Here is a 20,435-nt window from a genome sequence, read left to right on the forward strand (position 1 = left end):
AGAAGGGAGATTAGGGCCGTTTTTTGTGTTCAAGATAACTTGTTATTTATGTTAAAAATGTTTTGGTGAATTCGTCTTTTAAGTTTGAATTTTGTACCACATTGGCGTAAATTAACCGCCAAAATGTTTATAATGAAGTATAGATAACTTTTACACGGAATTTATGTCGTTTATTTTTTATTATGATATATACCAACATACATACAATATAAAGATACAATGATATCACGAATTATCCGGTGAACCATGCTTAAAACATTTTACGAAAAGACTTACTTACTAATTAAGAATAATTTATTATTTACTGAAGCTCCATGAGGTACTTAGAAATAAAAAGCAACGTAAATAATGTTTACATTGTTATTAAAAGTGGAATGAATAAAAGTAAACTAAAGGATTTTTTGAAAGGGGTTTTTAATGTTTACGTTTTGAGAACAATGCACAACTTCTAGCATTTCGAATGGGGTAATAACATTAGCATCACGTGTAAGATGAGGGACCCTATCAGTTGTGTAATTTATAAATGATCTCGATTTATTGCTGATTGCTGTTGTTACACAGTATATAACTCTATATTTATTATGTATCGTACTCTATTTCTCCTCGAGAACAAAAAATAGAATGTAACTTACTCTATATTTATTTATTTATTTATTTTTTTTTTTTTGAAATTTTATAAACTTTTTTTGTTAATTTTGGTAGTTTTATATTTTGGTATTGTGGTTTATTCTCCTCCAGCTAATTGCCATACGGAGACCACCATACCATGGCACGCAGAGACGTGTTCAGCCCCTAGTAGGGGAGCGTCATTACCGCTCTACGGCCAAGAGTAAAATGAGTTTTGGAAGAACGAAGATATGTTAGAGCAAAAGATAGAAGAAATCGCAGTAGAAAGATAGCATAGAGAAAGCGGACAGGTTTGCACATGATGTTAGATTGTGCAATGGCTGGAAATCATGCTGAAATTAGGTTAACCTAATGACAGCAATTGGATTAACACAGGGACTAAAAAGTTTCAGTATGTGTTTTTTTCCGTAGTAGTAGGTAGTTTTATATTTTAATGTTATATATTTGTTTTCTTTTTTTTTGTATTGTTTTTTTGTTTTCTTCCTTTTATCATAGTTTAATGCTTGTGGGTGTATATATATATTTTTTTAATTTTTTTATTTTCTAATATAATTTTTATAGTTTTCTGAAGTCTTACTTTGGTGTTTATGTATTAGTTTTATGTCCAGTCATTATGATTGAATGAAGAGTTATTTTGGATTTGTGTATTGCTTTTAATATTATCTCTTGATTTTTCGAAGGGTATTTAATTTATTTTGTTTCTTTTTATTTGTCTTTCGAATTTTCTCTGATCATATTCTGCTTTTTTGTATGCCTTAAATATTAATAGTTGATCTTCCGAGCATTTTGTTTTATCGAATCGGTAGAATAAATTTAAGTTGTAAACATGCCTCCCAGTATAATCTAAGCAAAGATATTCTGAGGGAAGTTCGATTTGTTTTTCTGGTTCTTCTATGTTTGCTTCATTTATGATGTTGTCGTTGTTTGCAATATTATTATTGTCAAAATGTTGACTTTCTTCCATGTGATTTTCTGTTTCTTGTGTTTGAGAATTTATTTCAGGCGGTTGTGGTATTTGTTCGGGTGTCTTTGGTTTTGTTTTATTTAAGTTATTGGTATCGGTTTTTATAGTTTGCTTTTCGACAGAGTTTTAGCATATCGCCATAGGGGCTTCTGATTCTTGTGGTTTAGAAAATTTAATTGTTGGTTCAGGTATTTCTTCCGATGTTTCTGGTTCCTTAGTTTCCGTTACTTTTTTTCTAGGTTCTTCGGTCGCTCCTGTAAAAATTTCTTTTGGTTTCAGGAGTTCTTCTTTGGTTTGTCCGGTATAGATTATCCTGACATTATATTTAAAGATCTTGGTATTGGTTTATTTAATTGATTCATCATGGCAACTAGTATCCCTGTATAATAGGGTGTTCCGTTTTTAGGCGTTTTGCAATATACTGCTCTTGTGTGTATATGTTTTCCATATCCGAGTTGCTCAAGAGCCACGCCGACAGGTAAATATTTTTTTTCGAGAGGCAATCCCATTACCGATACTGCAACTCGTTTGCATAAGTTTCTTGTTGGAGTAGAGTTATAAAAATGGTGGATTACACCATTAATTACAAGACCATTTTCAAGGATCAACGATTTCGAATTGTCAGTTTTCATGACCATCTCGATCATTGTCCCTTTACGAATAATTTGCAGGCCTTCCAGATCGTGATCTAACATGGCGTTTTCAAGAGCGAGTAAAATTTTAGGCTCAGTTATTTTTTCTGTTATTTCACACAACAGGGTTCTTTTCAATGTGCTAAATTCATTAGACAATATTGAGTTAAAATTAGTTGCTATAGCATCAGCATAGCTTTTATGGGAAACATTTCAGTCCATTTTAATTTTCGATGTTTCCATTTTAAGATTAAATTATAGCGTGGTCAGGGTTTGACGGTTTTCATTTATGATAGTTACTCTCACTCAGATAATAAATGAAACAGTTTGTTTAGTTAAGGTGACTTTTGCCATTCGATAGAAATACATAAGTATATTTTTTATGTATCGAAGATTTAGGATGTGTTTACGTACGGAAGAAAATTTTTTATCATTAAAGAAATATGTTTATATATTTAAGTCCCACAAGTACAATATAACATTTAATTCTTAAGTTTTTTTTGTATTCTCGCGAGAGTGTCATATATTGAACCGTTTCCGTGGTAAAGGTTGATGGAAAGTTTCCGTGTCCGTAGTAGCGGTTGAAGGAATTGTTTGTTTTCTTTGAGTAATTCGTTAGTTGACCGGGTGAGGGTGTGGTGCAGGTGCCGTAAGAAATCGTTTCTGGTACAGTCAGGATAGAACCCGAACCAGCACTCGTCGTGAAATTCGAGTAGGTAGAGGTTGAGACAACCACTGAAGGAGTTACATCGTGTCGTGTCGGTGGGGTGCCAATTTAATGACTCGATACTGTCATGGAAGGTTACAAACTCTGCCTAGGGAGAAAAAACGAAATATTTATTTTCACAAATAGGAGAATACATGATGAATTCAGGATATATAAATAATAAAATATATAATAAAATAAATATATAAATATAATTGATGAGCTAAATTGAAATATTAATAAAAACTATTTTTTGTTTCTTTTTTATATTTTAATAGTAAAATAAACCTAGGGAATTGAATGTTAACCATAAAGGAACTACCCTGGACCCTGGTCACAAAGAAACTTTCGTTTTGCTAGTGCAGCCTGGGTCTTTCCCACGACCCTTTTTATTTACGAAAGAAGGAAAATGACCAAAATTATCTTTACTAGGGGATGGCTCAGGTATCTTTACAGCATTTGTTTTTGCTCTATGAAGATGGTCAACAGAAAAGGATAGTTTGGCTGGATTTAGAATTTGACCATGGTTAGTTTAAACATGTGTAGTGGAAGAATATCTTTCTTTAAAGCTTATGCCTTTTTCATGTTTTCCTGGGGAAGAAAATCTTTCTTTAAAGCTGGTGTAATTTTCGACAAAATATCTATGCTCGCATCAAGTCAAGAAAATGCCAAATGAGTTTGTGAAACCACTTTTTGGTTCGAAAATGGATCTTCTACAGACTCAGCCTGCCATCAAGGAGATCTACTACCCCCATATTTCTTGTGCGTAGTAACAATAGACGGTTGTGTGATAGGAACAAATCTCTTGGATTTTCTTTCCCAGCAATTAACAATGGTTATTGGATTCACCCCCTCATAACTTGTAAGCAATGCAATACCCCTGTTATCGAACCATTTGACAACAGGAAGTTCAACATTATCAACTGTAGTAACCCTGATGGTAGTTGGATGGTAGTTCTGCCTTCTTTTTTTAATTCACCATCAGTGGGCATGTTGACATTTATGTTGGTACGCATTGTTCCTGTGCATGCTAGGCCTGGATCGTAAAGTGTTTTCACCAGTTCCAATCCAGTGCCAATTGTTAAAGAATAGCTTGTGCCATTTATGTGCCTTGGTAAATTTGGTACTTGCCTTGGTACTAACCAGTGCATCACCCTATTTCCAGATGCTTTCAAATCAGACTTTTACAAACACCAATGGAAACTAAATGTATCTCAAAATTATGAACATGTCCATACACCAAAATATAAAACTTATAACTCCACTTTTTATGTTTTTGAGGATTGTATTGTTTCAAAGAGGATCTTCTTTGGAAAGGAACAACTTGTTCATCAATGCACATAATTTCTTCATGCTTCAGGCTAATAAAAGATTCCTTCAGCATGTTGACGATCGGACGACCTTGTAAAGCTTGTTAGTACAGTTTTCTGGTCGCTGCATGTCATCATGGCAAGGCAAAAAACGACTTTATTTTTTCCCCTCGCTTTAATGTCATCACTGAGGCAATTTTTTCAAAATACATCTCATTGCTCGAGTACGTATGTGTTGATGAGAGCTTTGCAACACTCATTAAATACAAAATGCCAATAAATTACTATTGTTCATTTTTGTCCCCATGTAAATTCTTCCCTACATTTTGCGGTAAGGCATAATAATTAGACTCCTCGACAATATTTTGAAGAAATCAGTTAGAAATCTTGGTATATATGACATAGGCTCATCTGAGATTATATTACCGTCACCTTCATTGTTACTGTTTTGAAAGGGAATGTTGACATTTAAGATTTATTTGCTTATAAGGGAAGATTTATTTGCTTTTATATATATATATATATATATATATATATATATATATATATATATATATATATATATATATATATATATATATATATATATATATATATATATATATATTTATAAAGCATCATCAGCTTTTTCTAAAACAGTTGCTCTAAATAGAATATTTAACTTCTTTGAAGATCCACAGAAATTTTTAGGATTCATCAATAACATTAAATAGGCAACGTAAAAATATTCTTATCTTTTCCTAAATGAGATTGCATGGAATGATAAAATTATTTAACAGTGCTTCAAAGGTTTAGAAGCAAAACCAATAATCTTCAAAAGTATATATATATATATATATATATATATATATATATATATATATATATATATATACTATATATATATATATATATATATATATATATATATATATATATATATATATATATATATATATATATATATATATATATATATATATATATATATATATATATATACATTAATAAGAAAATAATATGGGTTTATATAAATCATTTAAATAAGACACTTTTATTAACAATAATTAATGACAATAAAGAAAAGTCAGGGTCATACTTTTAATAAAGTTGCTATTAATCAAGAAATGTCTTAGTTTTCATACAACCCATTTTATGTAGCATGTTCCAGAACTAAATCATTAAATTATTTGTTTTTTAAGTTTGATAAACATGCATAAAAAGGTTGGTCATGGAATGATAACTTCACAAATTTTGTATTTGCAATTGTTTATAATTTCAGGGATTATCTTTTGAAGTTATCATTCATCAATTGCTCTACGCATTATATACGGATATCCAAAAAAATCTGGAAATATTTTAAATAATTTTTTTTTTCTCATCAAATAATTAAAACATTGAAGTTATCATTCATCAATTGCTCTACGCTCTGTTTTACTTAGGGCGAGTCATTTGTATAAATATTTTTTTCTTACTGGTATGTGTATGTTATCTGTTTAGTCACCTTTTTGAGTTTATAAATAAATACATAGAGTACATAAAAAAGTTCTTACATAGCAGAATTTAAGAAATGTACTGAATGTGGATTGTATTCAAAAAGCTAAAACGAAGTTTAATAATTTTTACACAATTATTAAACTTTGTTTTAGCTTCGTTTTAACAATTCACTAAAAGCTATATAATAATGAAACAATATTTCTGTTTAAATTGTTTATATAAGTATTTTTGATACTTTTTTTTGTTGAATATAATATTTTTTTGTAATTTTTTTACTTAAGTTTTCATGTTTATTTTATCTCAAGGAAAATAACTTTTTCCTTTCATATTAATTTTCTTCTTATTAATTTCTTCATTTTATATCTTTGGAGTTATTGTTTTGAATGGATGTATTGGCTATTTTTGCTTTGTTTTTTATATTTCTGTTATTTTTTACATTTGAATGGAAACCATTTATACTTTTATCACCTTATTACGATCTAGACGGTTTCCATTTGCATTAAGTATTGATTTATGGCACAGTTTCCATTTGCATTAAGTATTGATTTTTGGCACAAACAACAGGTTTATTAATTTATTTGCCTAACTCTGAGGTAAAAACAGCTCAACTGAATAGATTATGTAAAAAAACTCCTAACAAATGTTAAAAACACATGTTAAGAGTTTTTTTTACAGAAAAGCTTTTATAAAAAATATCAAACAGATAAAGCTAAGTTATTTGAAATAAGTAGATCTCTTTGGTCCATTTTTGCAAATTTGTCCAAATTAGCTTTTTAAATAAATTTTTATCTGAAATAACTAGGTCTCTTTAGCCCATTTTTCCAAAAAAAGGTCCAAATTTGCTTTTTAAATGAATTTTAATGAGTGGGTTAAAATAGTATTATAGCCTACGTGTTAAAGATACTTTTATTATGTAGATATTTTATTTAAATAGTATGATAGCCTAAGTTTCTAAAAATACATGAAGAAATGTTACGCAACCGTCTTACATGTTAAAGAAACTTTTATTATGTAGATGCTATATAGATTATTAAGATACTGAAGTAAATAAGTACAACTCTTACGTAAATTAATTGTTTACCAAACACATAATAAAACAATAAGATTGTTAAACTGAACTTTGAATCAATTAAATTTTTGTTGTTTACTAAAATAAATTAAAGTTTAGAGACCAAATTAAGAACAAATTTAGAAATAGTCGGGTGTGGAACAGACTTAACACGACCCATGGCTGTGGTAATGGACTGTCATTAAAGCGAAATCAATCATATAAGTTGTGTGTGTTTTTTTTAATGAAAATGCTTTCTCCCAAATAGTTATACTTTTTGGTAATTTTTTTATTTAAACAACCAAATCCTAAGCAAGATATTATTGGATCTTTTTTTTTTGCTTTTGCAAATTCGAAATCTTAATAAAGTTCTCTACAAAAATAAATATGATAAAAAAAACAAACTTAACAAAAACTTGTCTACAGGTAAGTTGAGCATCTTTGAGAAAAATAAATTAAACTGAACTATCGAACCCAAATTTGCAAATCACAACTTCGATGAGAAACAATAGAGCGGTACATTATTTACATATATTTTTTAAAATTATTAATGTTTAATTTTATGCAACTATCTTCAAAGTTGAAGATAGTTGTATAAAATTGTATTTTTATATTTTATGAGACTTTCTTACTATTAAAGTTTTTCACTTTTTTTACATTCGTCAGTAAAGTGTATAAATCAAAAAGTTAATAATCTATACACACGCTTCATGTTAATAAAAGTTTTATTGATGGTTCACCCAAGTTTCGTACCATACATATTCATTTGTTTGTTGATTTTTCAACTTGCTACACACTATTGCTTAACCTACCCCGCTTGTGCAGGTTGAACAGCTCTGCAAAATTTAGGCAATATATATAAAAAAAAAAAATCAAAAACTATACTTTATTCTTAACAAATTTTTAGAAGTTTAAATTATCTTTCTAATATTGAAAAAATAATGTAAGTCCGATCCAATGTTCATGAGATCTGTTAGATTTAGTAAAAAATGCTCAACTAGACCCCCTCTACCCTTCCTAAAACGTTTTTTGATATTGGAACTTTACACAATTAATTTGATTGCCCAAGAATACTTTTTTTTAAATAACTTCAAAAGTTATAACTATATGTCTTTTTCAATTAAAAAAAAATTTTTTTTCAATCTTTTCTAATAATTTTATTTTATTGCATGTTCTTTTTTTTAAAATATTTTAATATATTAAATATTATAAGTTTTACTTTTCAACTCTGAGCAAAACACATTCACGGCTGGATGCAATTAGTAAGTAATTGATTATTACATATATTTTTTTGTCAATTTTTGGCTTTTATTTTTTATCTACTTTAAAACACATTTTTATTTAAATCATTTTCTTACCGTTTTAACTGCAAGAAAGGCCTTTATTATTTCCAAATTTTTCTCATGTAACAAAATTTCATCTTTCTGTGCATCCACTTTTGAAATAAGTTCATTTTTAAGTGCATCCACTGTTGATGTAATTTTATTTTCCAGTGCAACCACTTCTGATGCATTTTTGTTTTCAAATGATTCTACTTTCGAGGTGATTTTATTTTCAAGTGCATCCACTTTTAACATAATTTTATTTTCAAGTGCATTCACTTTTGACGCAATTTTATTTTCAAGTGTATCAACTGTTAACGTAATTTTGTTTTCAAGTGCGTCCAATTTTGATATTGCCATTGAAAGATGGTTTTGCATTAAAGAATTGGCGTGCGTCTCATGTTCTTTTCTCATTCCCTTTTTAATATAGCAAATATGCTAATTATTTTAATACAAATTAAGATAAGAAATTATCTATATTACACATATCAAAACAAAATCAACAGTTCTTTAACTGATTCAAAAGTTGTAGAGAAAAAAGAGGAAAAAAAATATTAAATAACGTGGCATTCGTGATTTACTGTTGTTTTCTACCGCCCCTTCTTTCCATTAAAAGTAGCCAATTAACAATCATGAGCCAGAAATTAAAAGTCATTACTATAATGAAGCAAATAATCACAAATTTACACACAAAAAAAAGAAATAAAAGTTTCTGACTCAGGGTAGAATATATGATATATGCTTAGTAAGGTTGTTTTTTTTTAATTTAAAATTTTATTTCAATTGATTTTTACGTGATTTAAATTAGTTTTAGTTAACACTAAAACTAATTTAAATCAACACATTTAACTTTATAGACAGTACACACACACATATAAATGTCATAAAAAATTACAATTGTATCATTAAAAAAAAAAAATGTCATGAAAATTTACAATTGTTTCAATTTAAGAAAAAATATTTATAATAATACAGTCTTAGCTAAAGATATAAGTCAGTATGAAATAAATTTTTTTAAAAAAAACAAATAATTTTGCAATTATTACCATACCAATTCTTGATGTGTTATTAGAACACCTCAAGACTTTTTGTGGACATGGTCTCACTATTTAGAGTGTTCCAGAGAGTGGTGGCTCTATATAACGTACAGCATGAATCATTATATATGGAGCCTTTAGGAGGCGTTTCTTTTTTTTTCTTTTTTTTTTTGTTAATTCACCTCCTCAAGGTCGAGAAGGCCACTACAAACGAGGAGGCTACTTATTTGTGGTATAACCCTCTTTCAACTCTATAACTCCGAAACACGAACCTTGATAAACAAGGGCTCTGCGTGAAGAAATGAGTCGAGCACGGTACTACCAGAGACGTGGTGGGGATTGAACCCAGAACCTCTCCTTTATGAAGCGAGCACCCAATTTGAGGCAGAAGATTTTTACCCTTTGTTTATGACATAAAATATAGGATAGCAAGAGAATTTTTTTCGAAATTTTTTTCGAATTTTTTTCGAAAAACCACAGACTAATTTAGTCAAATTTAGCAATTTTTTAAGTCATGCAAGATAGAGTGGTATGCTTTTGAGAGGTCTATTAATATTGATCCATATGTCCAACAATGCCTCCATTATTAATACAATCATGCCACTTATTAAGTAACAAAAAAGGGACATGTTGAGTACCATAACCTCTTCGGAAACCACACAAAAGTTTATCAAATCTAGGCTTAGTAAATATCATAATTTGTTCATATAAAATAGTTTCAAAAACTTTAGAAAGGGCTGGTAAAATACTAATTGGACAGTAATTCGACTTATAAGTTGGCTCATTCTTCTTAAAACATAATATAACATCAGCCATTTTTAGAAATGATGGGTTTTTACCATCATGGATACTATTATTTATGCAATCTGTAATCTGTATTATTTATGCAATCTGTAAGACTGTTCGTAAAGTGAACAATATAAGATTTTAACATATAAGTTGTTATATCACCACTAGTCTTTTTCTTATTATTTATAGGCCCTATTATTTTGTAATATCATGAGGTGTGATTTGATGGAACTGGAAACTATGTGTACACATACTAAGTTTTTTCTTTATGTTTACTATACTGGGTTGATCAATAAATTTTTTGATATCTGCATCAACTGGGTCTATAAAGCAAGAAAATAAATGTATTAAGTTTGTGCTACTAGTGGCACTGCTGCGTTTGAAAATATTGATCAATAAAGAGTTCTCAGAGGTGATGTTTTTTACTAAAGTGATATGTTTGTTAGAGTGACCTGATTTATCTGAAAGGAAAGGTTTTGTTAACCTCCAGAGGGATGTATCTGAACGGTGTAATTTTCACCCTTTTAAGGTAGAAAATTGTATTATAAAATAATTTGTCATACAATTTTCTACCTTAAAGCTATGTTCTATATAAAGTGTAGAAAACTATACCTTACTAAAGATATATCACATAGTAGAATATGTAACCTAAGGAACAATATTTGTATATTTAAAGGTACATATTCTAATATGTGCATATCCTACAGCGGTGGCCAAAAATTAAAGACCACTCATTTTTTAGTTGGTTTCTTAATCTTTAAATTAAAATTAAGAAGATTCTAATTGACATATTAAATTTTTTTTTAATACCTTGTTAATTAAAACATACGGATTAAAGTGGTATAATTTTTTTAATCTAATTCTAATTAAATAGCATTTAACTTATTAAAAAACTGATGAGTACTTATAACTGACGAGTACTTCTTTAAATAAATTGGACAAAATTTAACGACCACTTTCAAATCTTTAATTTTCACTTATTAAAAATAATAATTCATTATTTTTTTTAACTGTCTTAATTGCTTATTACGTTGGCTATAAAATAAAATGTCTAAACCTGAGTTTCGATATCAAATAAACATTTATTTTTTGAATTGCAATAAGGATATAAAAATATTGCGAAAACGTGTGCAAAGATCGAAGAAAAAGACAGATACGCGGCTCTTGTATTAAAAGAAGAAGGCTATAGCATCAGACAAATAGCAGAAAAGCTCGGAAGGTCTCACTCTTGCATTATTAACATAATTCAACGATACAAAGAGACCCGGTCAATTAATGTTTGTCATAGGACTGGACGCAATAAAATTTCAAATGACCGTGATGTTCGCTCATTAGTGAGATTAATGAAAGAAAACAGACAAGCATCATCTACAGACTTGTCTACGAAATGGACACTGTCAAATGGTCTGAAAGCAAGCCCTAGAACTGTGCGAAGGGTCCTCTACAATTTAAATTATTTATGGCGTGCTGCTGCAAAAAAACCACGCTTAAATAGAAAACAAAAATTTGCCAGGAAAGAGTGGTGCAAACTACATAAAAATTGGTCAACAGATCAGTGGAGCCGTGTGGTCTTTAGTGATGAAATGAACGTTGAGGTAGACAACAGAACAGGTCGCGTAATGTTGCGTAGACTTCCAAGCAAACGCGTAATGTTGCGTAGACTTCCAAGATTCGATGAATCATGCATTTTGAAACGAAAAAAACAAGGCAGTGGTTCAATAGGCATTTGGGCCTGTATGAGTGCCTGAGGAGTTAACGTTTTTCATTTATTCGATGGTAGACTCAACAAAGAAAGGTACATCGAAATTTTTGAAAACTCGCTTATTCCTAGCATTGATTTATGGCAGTTGCAAGATGGATTTATTTTCCAGCAAGATAATTCGCCGTGTCATAAAGCGCATGTTGTTAGCGATTCGTTCAATTCTAATAAAATTCAAGTGCTTCCATGGCCTGCCAATAGTCCAGGCTTGAATCCAATAGAGAACTTATGGTCGTGGCTTGATCACAAGCTTGGTAAAGAACAACTTTACAATTTGGAAGATTTGAAATCTTCTATCTCTCATCATTTGAAAAATGTGCCTGATGAAGTAATCAAAACTTTAATGAATTCAATGCCAGAACGAGTACAAGAGTGCTTGAAAACAAATGGAGGAACAACACGTTTCTAAATTATTTTTTTATTGCTTTTTGAAATATTTTTGAAACTAGTCTTAAAATTTTGTCCAATTTTTTTCCCATTTATATTTTTTACTAGTCAGTTTTTTAATTTTTTAACATTATTTTGTAAAAAAATTATAAATTCTTTTATAATAAATATGAAAAACAATAAAAATTCTTTCTAAAAATGTTTTTCTTTTTTTGATACCTCTTTCCAAAATAAAATTATACTAAGGTTAAAAATAAATTTTGAAAAAAAATGAGTGGTCTTTAATTTTTGGCCACCACTGTATATGTATTCTACCTTAAGGTAGCAATTTTACTATTTTTATAAGTGTGAATAAGCTATCTGTAATGCACAAAAAAAAAATTTGTGAGACATAGTTTCCTTATTAAAAAAAAATTTTAAATTAGGATATTTGTACTCAATGATTGTTTGGATATTGGCCAAAATTCTTGCAAATAATGCAACTCAAATAGGAACTTAAAATCATCTTTCCATACAGATTTTACGTTACACGTTTACTGTCTTTGCATTGTATGCTATTTGAAAGAAATAATACTTGTTGCAGTATCAATAATATCATAGTTAAACCCGAAATCATCATCAGGGTTCCCACTCCTCCTTAAAAACCTTAAATACCCTTTATAAAAAAAAAAACTTCTTAAAAGTCTTTAAATAACCTTAAAAAAGTTAAAATTTGACTGCTCTCCTTTATTTTTCTAGGAAATTTTATTAAATCAAATGGATTATACTTATCTATAGAGAAGCGTATAGTTACTACTTTGATGAGATAAAATCATATACTTTTGTTATATATATATATATATATATATATATATATATATATATATATATATATATATATATATATATATATATATATATATATATATATATGTATATATATATATATAACTATACGCTTCTCTATAGATAAGTATAATCCATTTACTTTAATAGATTTCCTAGATGATTAAAAAAAAGAAAGTAAAGAAAAATAAAGCAGTCAAATTTTATCTTTTTTAGACTTTTAAGGAGTTTTTTTTTTTTTTAAAGGATCTTTAAGGTTTTTAAGGAGGAGTGGAGGAGTTTTTAAGGAGAACCCTGATGATGATTTCGAGTTTAACTATATACATATATATATATATATGTATATATATTATATATATATATATATATATATATATATATATATATATATATATATATATATATATATATATATATATATATGTAATATATATGTAATATATATATATATATATATATTTACCACACACACACACACACACACACACACACACACACACACACACACACACACACACACACACACACACACACAACACACACACATATGTGTGTATATATATATATATATATATATATATATATATATATATATATATATATATATATATATATATATATATATATATATATATATATATAAATATATATATATATTAGTAGAAAATCACTTAACTAAATTTTTCCATTTAACACTGTGTTTCATCAACAAAGATTCATCAGAAATGGATGATCAAATTAATAAAACTTCAATTTATACCAAAAATTAAATTACAGGAAGTTGCAAATGTCTTAACTACTATAAATTTTCACACATTTGTGGAATTTGCTGACACTATTATAAAAAGAATTCTTTAGAAATGATTACTTATGCTATTTTTTTAAAATGTTTTTTTAAAAAGGGTAGTTAATGTAAATATTATTTGAACTCATTTATTTTTATAGTTTTTTAGGAGAAACTTATTTTCGTGCCTACATTTAGAAATTAATTCCGATCTTTTGTTTAATAAGCATTCTTGATTTGCATGTGTAATTATTTCAAATTTTTTCTTGTAGGCATAGTATGCATTTTTTGGAAATATTGTTATATGCAGGCGCTGTTTTAAGGATAGACCAATTCAGTATAAAATCATCAATATTTTTTTCTTTTAATTCCCATATATATTTTGACAGCATGGTGTCTTTTGAATACTTTTTATTCTTGAAAGATTGCTTATGATTGGCAAAACGTTTTTTCCATTCACCCTCTGTTATGCCAATATATTGTTTATCAGGTACATTCTTAGAGGAAACAACACATTTATATACCACATTTTTTGATAAACAACTTCCACTCATTGGACAATTGATTTTTTGTTTACAATTACAATTTTGCAAACAATCATTTCCATTAAATTCCTATAGTCTTCGTCAATTTTAAGAGCATCAGTTAACAACTTAACATTCTGACGATAGATACATAAACACATTGTGAGTGCCAGACAAGTTTGTGGTTACACACCATCTTGGGCAAAGGCTGCAAAACTTTGAAAATCCAACATTTAAATTAGTGTTCCGATTTAAATGCTACATGGAGTTTTTTTAAATTAATTAAAATACTCTCATCATCAAGCATTAGTCTTTATTGCATGTGTTGTTTGTACTCTATACTGACAAAATCTTTTTTTTCCAGGCATCATTTGTGTGTACTCGTCACTTTGATAAAATCAATGGTTTCATAGGAAAGTGACTTTCCGTTTTTTGATGATGGTTTATACAAATTTCTCTGCGTTTTTTTTAGCTTTTCTAGCCTTTTGTATAAGGTAACTTTGTGTAACCTTATGTTACATCTACTGCATAATTTCCATCCAGATACAACAGGAACATCTTGTGTTTTAAGAGTTATTGCTATTGATAGCGGTATTTTCACATTTCCTATAAAAACAAACAAACAATCATTTCTAAAAACTATTATTATTGTAAAAAACAAATTTTAAATTTATAAAAATATTTGAATTTTCTTTTTAAAAAGGAATTTTGTTGTCTTATTATTATTTTAGTTTATTTAATTACTATTTAAATTATTCTTATCATGAAAATAATATTAGTTGCCTCTGACACTTTTCTTTCGATTTCCATGGTTTTTAAATAAATTACAGCATTTCTGAAATTTTCTTTCAAATGCAACTCCAAAGTGTACTCTATGATAATAGCAAACTAGTGTAAAGAATTTTCAACAATCAATTAAACCAGCTCTCCATAATAACTTGTGTTTTTCATCACTTAAAAATGTCGATAGTTCTAAAAGACTTTGTCTTCTTGCTAGTAATATTCAACATTACATTCTAATCCAATAGAACACTTTTACATATTTTTCAACTTTTAAATTTATTCAAAAAATCTAGTTTTCAAATATTTTACAAAATAAATATTTTATAGAAATATCATTAACATTATTTAGTTTATAGTAAATTATTTATACATTTTATTAAAATATCCATATAATTGGATGTGTCAATGGATGTGCCATATAATAATATGACTTCCTCTTATACATGATTAAAGGGTAATTAATTTTTATTTTATTTACAGAACATATAGTAATTATTTAACATTTATTAATTAAATATAAAAATTCTGCAAAGTAACAGGAAACTAATATTTACAGCATGAAATCAGAAGCAATAATATAATAATGAGGAAATAAAAGGTTTTGTCTATAAAAGAAAAAAATATGTCTTTTATAAATATAGCCTTTTACAAAAAATGTCTTTTATAAATGCATTTGGATTACAGCCTAGTAAAGTTTCTATACTTAAAAAAATGTTGGTCTTTTACAAAAAAAAATTAGCTTCAATAAATAAAAATATTTTTTCTAATTATTGCTCCATAAGGCCTCTAAAATTATCAATTTTGGAAAAATATTTAATTTGGAAAATTTAACTAATTTTATAATTAATGTATATACATAATTTTTTTTTTTTGGGGAGGGGAGGGAAGTCTAATTGCCCCCTACTCATTCTTAGAACCTACCCTAGGCACAAAAAAAATATAAATAAATTTCAAGTTTATTATTGCCCTCAAAAAGACTTTAATAATATTTTTTTACAACATAAAATTAAGAATAGCTAGTTTTGTCATAAATAATTTTGCAACAAATTTTATGCTGACTCAGCATATATATCAGCTTTACTTAAAATTTAGAAAAGTTGAAAAATGCAGTAATATATTTTTTATTAATAGTGATGTTTGATATCTATATATTAAGTTATAACAATGCCTAAAAAAAGATGACCATCATTTTGACCATCCAAATACCCCAAAACAAGATTGTCTATGTACAAAATTTCAGGATGATACCTCATTTGACTCTATTATTGCAATGTAACAACAAAAAAGTATTTTGCAAAAAATGCTGAGTCAGAATAAATAAGAAAATTGAATCCTGAATATCTCAAGAACCCTAAGGGGTTGGAGGTTCCAAATTTCAGATTTTCTTAATTTTTATAAACCCCATAACATATAAAAAACTTATCAAAATCCAAAACATGATTGACATGAGCCTGCTGATTTGACATGGAATCACCCTGATTTTAGTATTTCATTGAAGTATTATCTCCAGCAACTCAAGAGTAAGTGACTGATGTTCAAATTGACAAGTTCAAAAAGGAAATACGTGATTTTCTTTTCTCAATGTGTACTATATTATTGAAATGCCCTTTGTCTTCGTTGGTTGCTCGCTGTCTGGTGTGTATTTCCGCATTTATGGTTGAATATCATAGAAAATTTGATTATTTTTTTGACAAACTGTTGATGAAGCTTGTTACTTTCAAAAAAATTAGAGCTTCTGTTGGTGATTTAGCTAAAAAAGAATATTCCAGGTCCTGTAAAAGTGTGGTCGTTGATAACAAAGATGTATTTTTGACTTTTGATAAAGACTACAGATTTTCAAAATTGTCCTCATTTTATCGCACCAACAAGCTCAAGTTGAATGTGGTTTTAGCAGCAACAAAAGTCTGATCGGTAACAATATGTCCCCAGACACTATAATCTCTTTACGTTCAATCCAAGATTACCTCACATTTCATGGGTTCATGTCTCATGAAATTAAAATAACAAAAGATTATTTAGATTACTGCAAACAAGCAAGAAAGAAGTATATTGATGATCCATGTTCAAAAGCCTTGTCTGTAGAGAAACTAGTGAAAATGGAAGCAAAAAGAAAAGTTATGGAAGAGATATTGAAATTGTCAATACTTATATTTGACAGATTTAATCTATTATTGAGAATTTAAAGAAGTCATCTGGTGAAATTAGATATATATATATATATATATATATATATATATATATATATATATATATATATATATATATATATATATATATATATATATGTATGTATATATATCTAGTTATATTAATATATATATATAAAAAATATATATATATAATATATATATATAATATATATATATATATATATATATATATATATATATATACATACATATATAATATATATATATGTAATATATATATATATATATATATATATATATATATATATATATATATATATATATATATATATATATATATATACAGTTCTGTGAATAAGTTTTAGACCACTTACATTTTCTCAAAAAATCCCGGAAAATTCTTCTCTAATATTTAAGTTTGTAGTTCTAAATTATAAACTTATTAAAACACATGTATTTCACACAAAATATGGAACAATTACAAACTTTTTAATGTCAAACTTCATAAAAAACTCTTAATATTTACTATGACCTTCTTTTGCCTCAATCCCATCCAATATTCGCCGGGGAATAGATTCATACAAGTTAGTTAAAACCGGGTATGTTGTGCCATTCTCTTTGAAGTACTTCAAAACATTCTTCAGCATTTCGTGGAGCATATTCGACCTTCTTTCTGTCCAGGTAATCCCGAATATGCTCAATCAGAGGCCAGGTCATCAATTCCAGTACTCCTTCCTCTGCTAAATCATTTAAATAATTTTTTGCCACTCGGGAACAATGTTTTGGGTCATTGTCCTGCTGCAGAATAAAATTATGACCTATTAGTCTCATTCTGGATGATACAGCATTGTACCTTAGGATATCTGCATAACGTTCCCTGGTGAGAAGCCCCCCCCCCCCCCCAATTTTGATTAAATCACCTACTCCGGATGAAGATAATGCAGCCCCAAACTTGTAAAGAGCCTCCTCTGTGTTTAATAGTAGGGTTTAAACACTCGGGATGATAGGCTTCTTTAATTCTTCTTTAAGCCTATTGGCGTCCTTTCATTCCAAAAATTTCGAATTTGGACTTGTTGGTGTACAGAACCCCATTAAACATTTCCTGGGCCCAATCTTTGTGTTGTTTTGCATGTTTAAGTCGTTTTTTTGCGACACTGTAACAATGGTTTTCGAATTGCAACTCACCCTCTTAATCCCAATTTAAGTAGATGCCGTTGAATAAAAGAAGAGCTGACATTTTTCCCAGTTGCTGTGTTAATGTGTTTTGCCAGCTCGGTTGATGCTTTTTTTGTATTTCTTAAAGATAGGGTTTTTAAATATTATTAGTTCCAAATTGTAGCTTTAGCACCAATTTATAAAGATCCATTGATAGTATGTAAACCACAGGCAATATCAATGAGTGTACTTAATTCATTGTTATGACATTATTTGTTAAGCATTTCCAAAAACATTTAATTTACATTTGGGTCATCCTGAAGCATTTTTTCATCATTTAAACCAGTCTCTGACAGGATTTGAAGATATTTAGGGCTCAGCAGTTTTTCCCATGAACTCTGAAGTATAATATCTTGTAAAAACAGTATTCCTCTCTTCATTTCAATAGCGCACATGTAAGTCCATTTGACCTTTCTTTAAAACTTTATTGTAAGACTCATCAAAAAGACATATATATGTATATATATATAAATATATATATATATATATATATATATATATATATATATAAATATATATACATATATACATATATATAAATATATATTTATATATATATGTATGTAGAGTTTTTTGAAATTTTTGAAAGATTATTTGGAAACTTATGTTGGATATATGATGGAACTTTAAGTTTCATGCCCTTCGGCAATCATCAGCCATATTTTATTTTTATTTTATAAATGCCAGAATTATATATATGCCAAAGTTTTTAAATAATTACCAATGCAAATAACTCAAGATTTAAAAATGATAAATTTATTTTATTTTCCCAAGAACATTTATATAGTTGAAAAGAAATCAACCACCAAATTTTAGATTATGTTCCAGGACGGAAAATGAAAAAGTAGTTGAATTTTATTCTCTTTTTGGACAGTTAAAAGTTGCAATTAGTAATAAATATTTTGTCAATTTTGAAAAATCACATATTAAATATTTAATTGAATTTTCGCTTTTCTTTTCAGAATTTCAATATGCAATTTTCATGGAACTAACAAGTCAATTTGATCAAGTTAACTGCTAAGCTAAGCAGCTCACTGTTTGTATCAGAAAAACTGAAACTAAGAAGACTCTCTTTTCTTTTGATGATTTGAACAAATTTTATTTAAAATTACATACCAGGTAACGTCTTTTTTACGAGCCTAAAGTTATAATTTGTAATAGTTTCATTATGATTTCTATTCGCAATATAGTTAAAGTTGCACAATTTCTGAGAAGTTAGGGAGTTTCAACTTCTTAATAATAAACTTAATAATAAACTTTGTGTTGAGTATTGCAAGGCTAATGAAGTTTTGATTTATCTATAAAATAATTTTCCAAATCCTGATGTAACATGAAGAATTCCAAAAGCAATAGCCATTATATACTTAATGTTAATAATCAAAATCGTGAACATATGTTTATTAAAATTTTTTTACAATTTTTTTTTGTGATACAAATTTTAACGTACTTGGAATTCTTTAATTTGTTAAATTTTATATAATTTATGTCTTTTAAAAAAAAAATGATATTTTAATATATTAGATTCATTTTTTTTTAATTTCAGTTTTTTTTTTGTTCCTTAATGTCGTAACTTCGTAATTACATAATAAAGATTTGTTGACAGCGAATATACAAATAAAAACGCAAAGTGGTTTCACAAAAATAAACTTGCAGAAGTTGTTTTGAAAGTTTATTATTAAGTTTATTAGCTTCAGGCTACTAAGTTACTGCCTTAGTTACGGAACCTGATACAATATTTTAAAACTTCCAAGAACTTTAATATAGTTAAGTAGCAAAATCATACTCTCAGTCCATTAACAGTAAATGACCCAGTTGGTGGTCTATGCGGTGCAAAAATTAAAATCCATTGAGAATATAGGAATTCAGCCAGATATAATTTTCTATGCAATCATGTAGTACCTTATTAGAATAGTTTAGGTATATTTCAGAATAAAAATTAAACAACTTGAAAAATACCTTGATGCTAAAAAACTCTTAAGTTGCCTCCACAATTACAATAATTCATGGTTCCCAAGTATCATGGTGCGCCACTCTCCTCTAACTTACTTAAGTTTAATGTAAGAAAATTATATTACATTCAATATGAAAATGCAATAG

General features: G+C 27.9%; 1 protein-coding gene across 3 annotated transcripts in view; it reads right to left on the reverse strand.

The window, feature by feature from the left end:
• Positions 1-596: 596 nt before the first annotated feature.
• LOC136083950 (TNF receptor-associated factor 5-like) overlaps positions 597-20,435 on the reverse strand; it is a 102,233-nt gene continuing 82,394 nt past the window's right edge. For all 3 annotated transcript variants that reach the window (XM_065803910.1, XM_065803909.1, XM_065803908.1), the window contains 2 exons: positions 8,122-8,502; positions 597-3,038 (listed from right to left, as the gene is read on the reverse strand). In XM_065803910.1, the coding sequence (XP_065659982.1) occupies positions 2,706-3,038; positions 8,122-8,502 (714 nt within the window). In that variant the 3' untranslated portion in view covers positions 597-2,705. The remainder of the gene's footprint in view (positions 3,039-8,121; positions 8,503-20,435) is intronic.

The sequence above is a fragment of the Hydra vulgaris genome, chromosome 08, assembly GCF_038396675.1.
Source record: "Hydra vulgaris chromosome 08, alternate assembly HydraT2T_AEP".
NCBI classification, from domain to species: Eukaryota; Metazoa; Cnidaria; class Hydrozoa; order Anthoathecata; family Hydridae; genus Hydra; species Hydra vulgaris.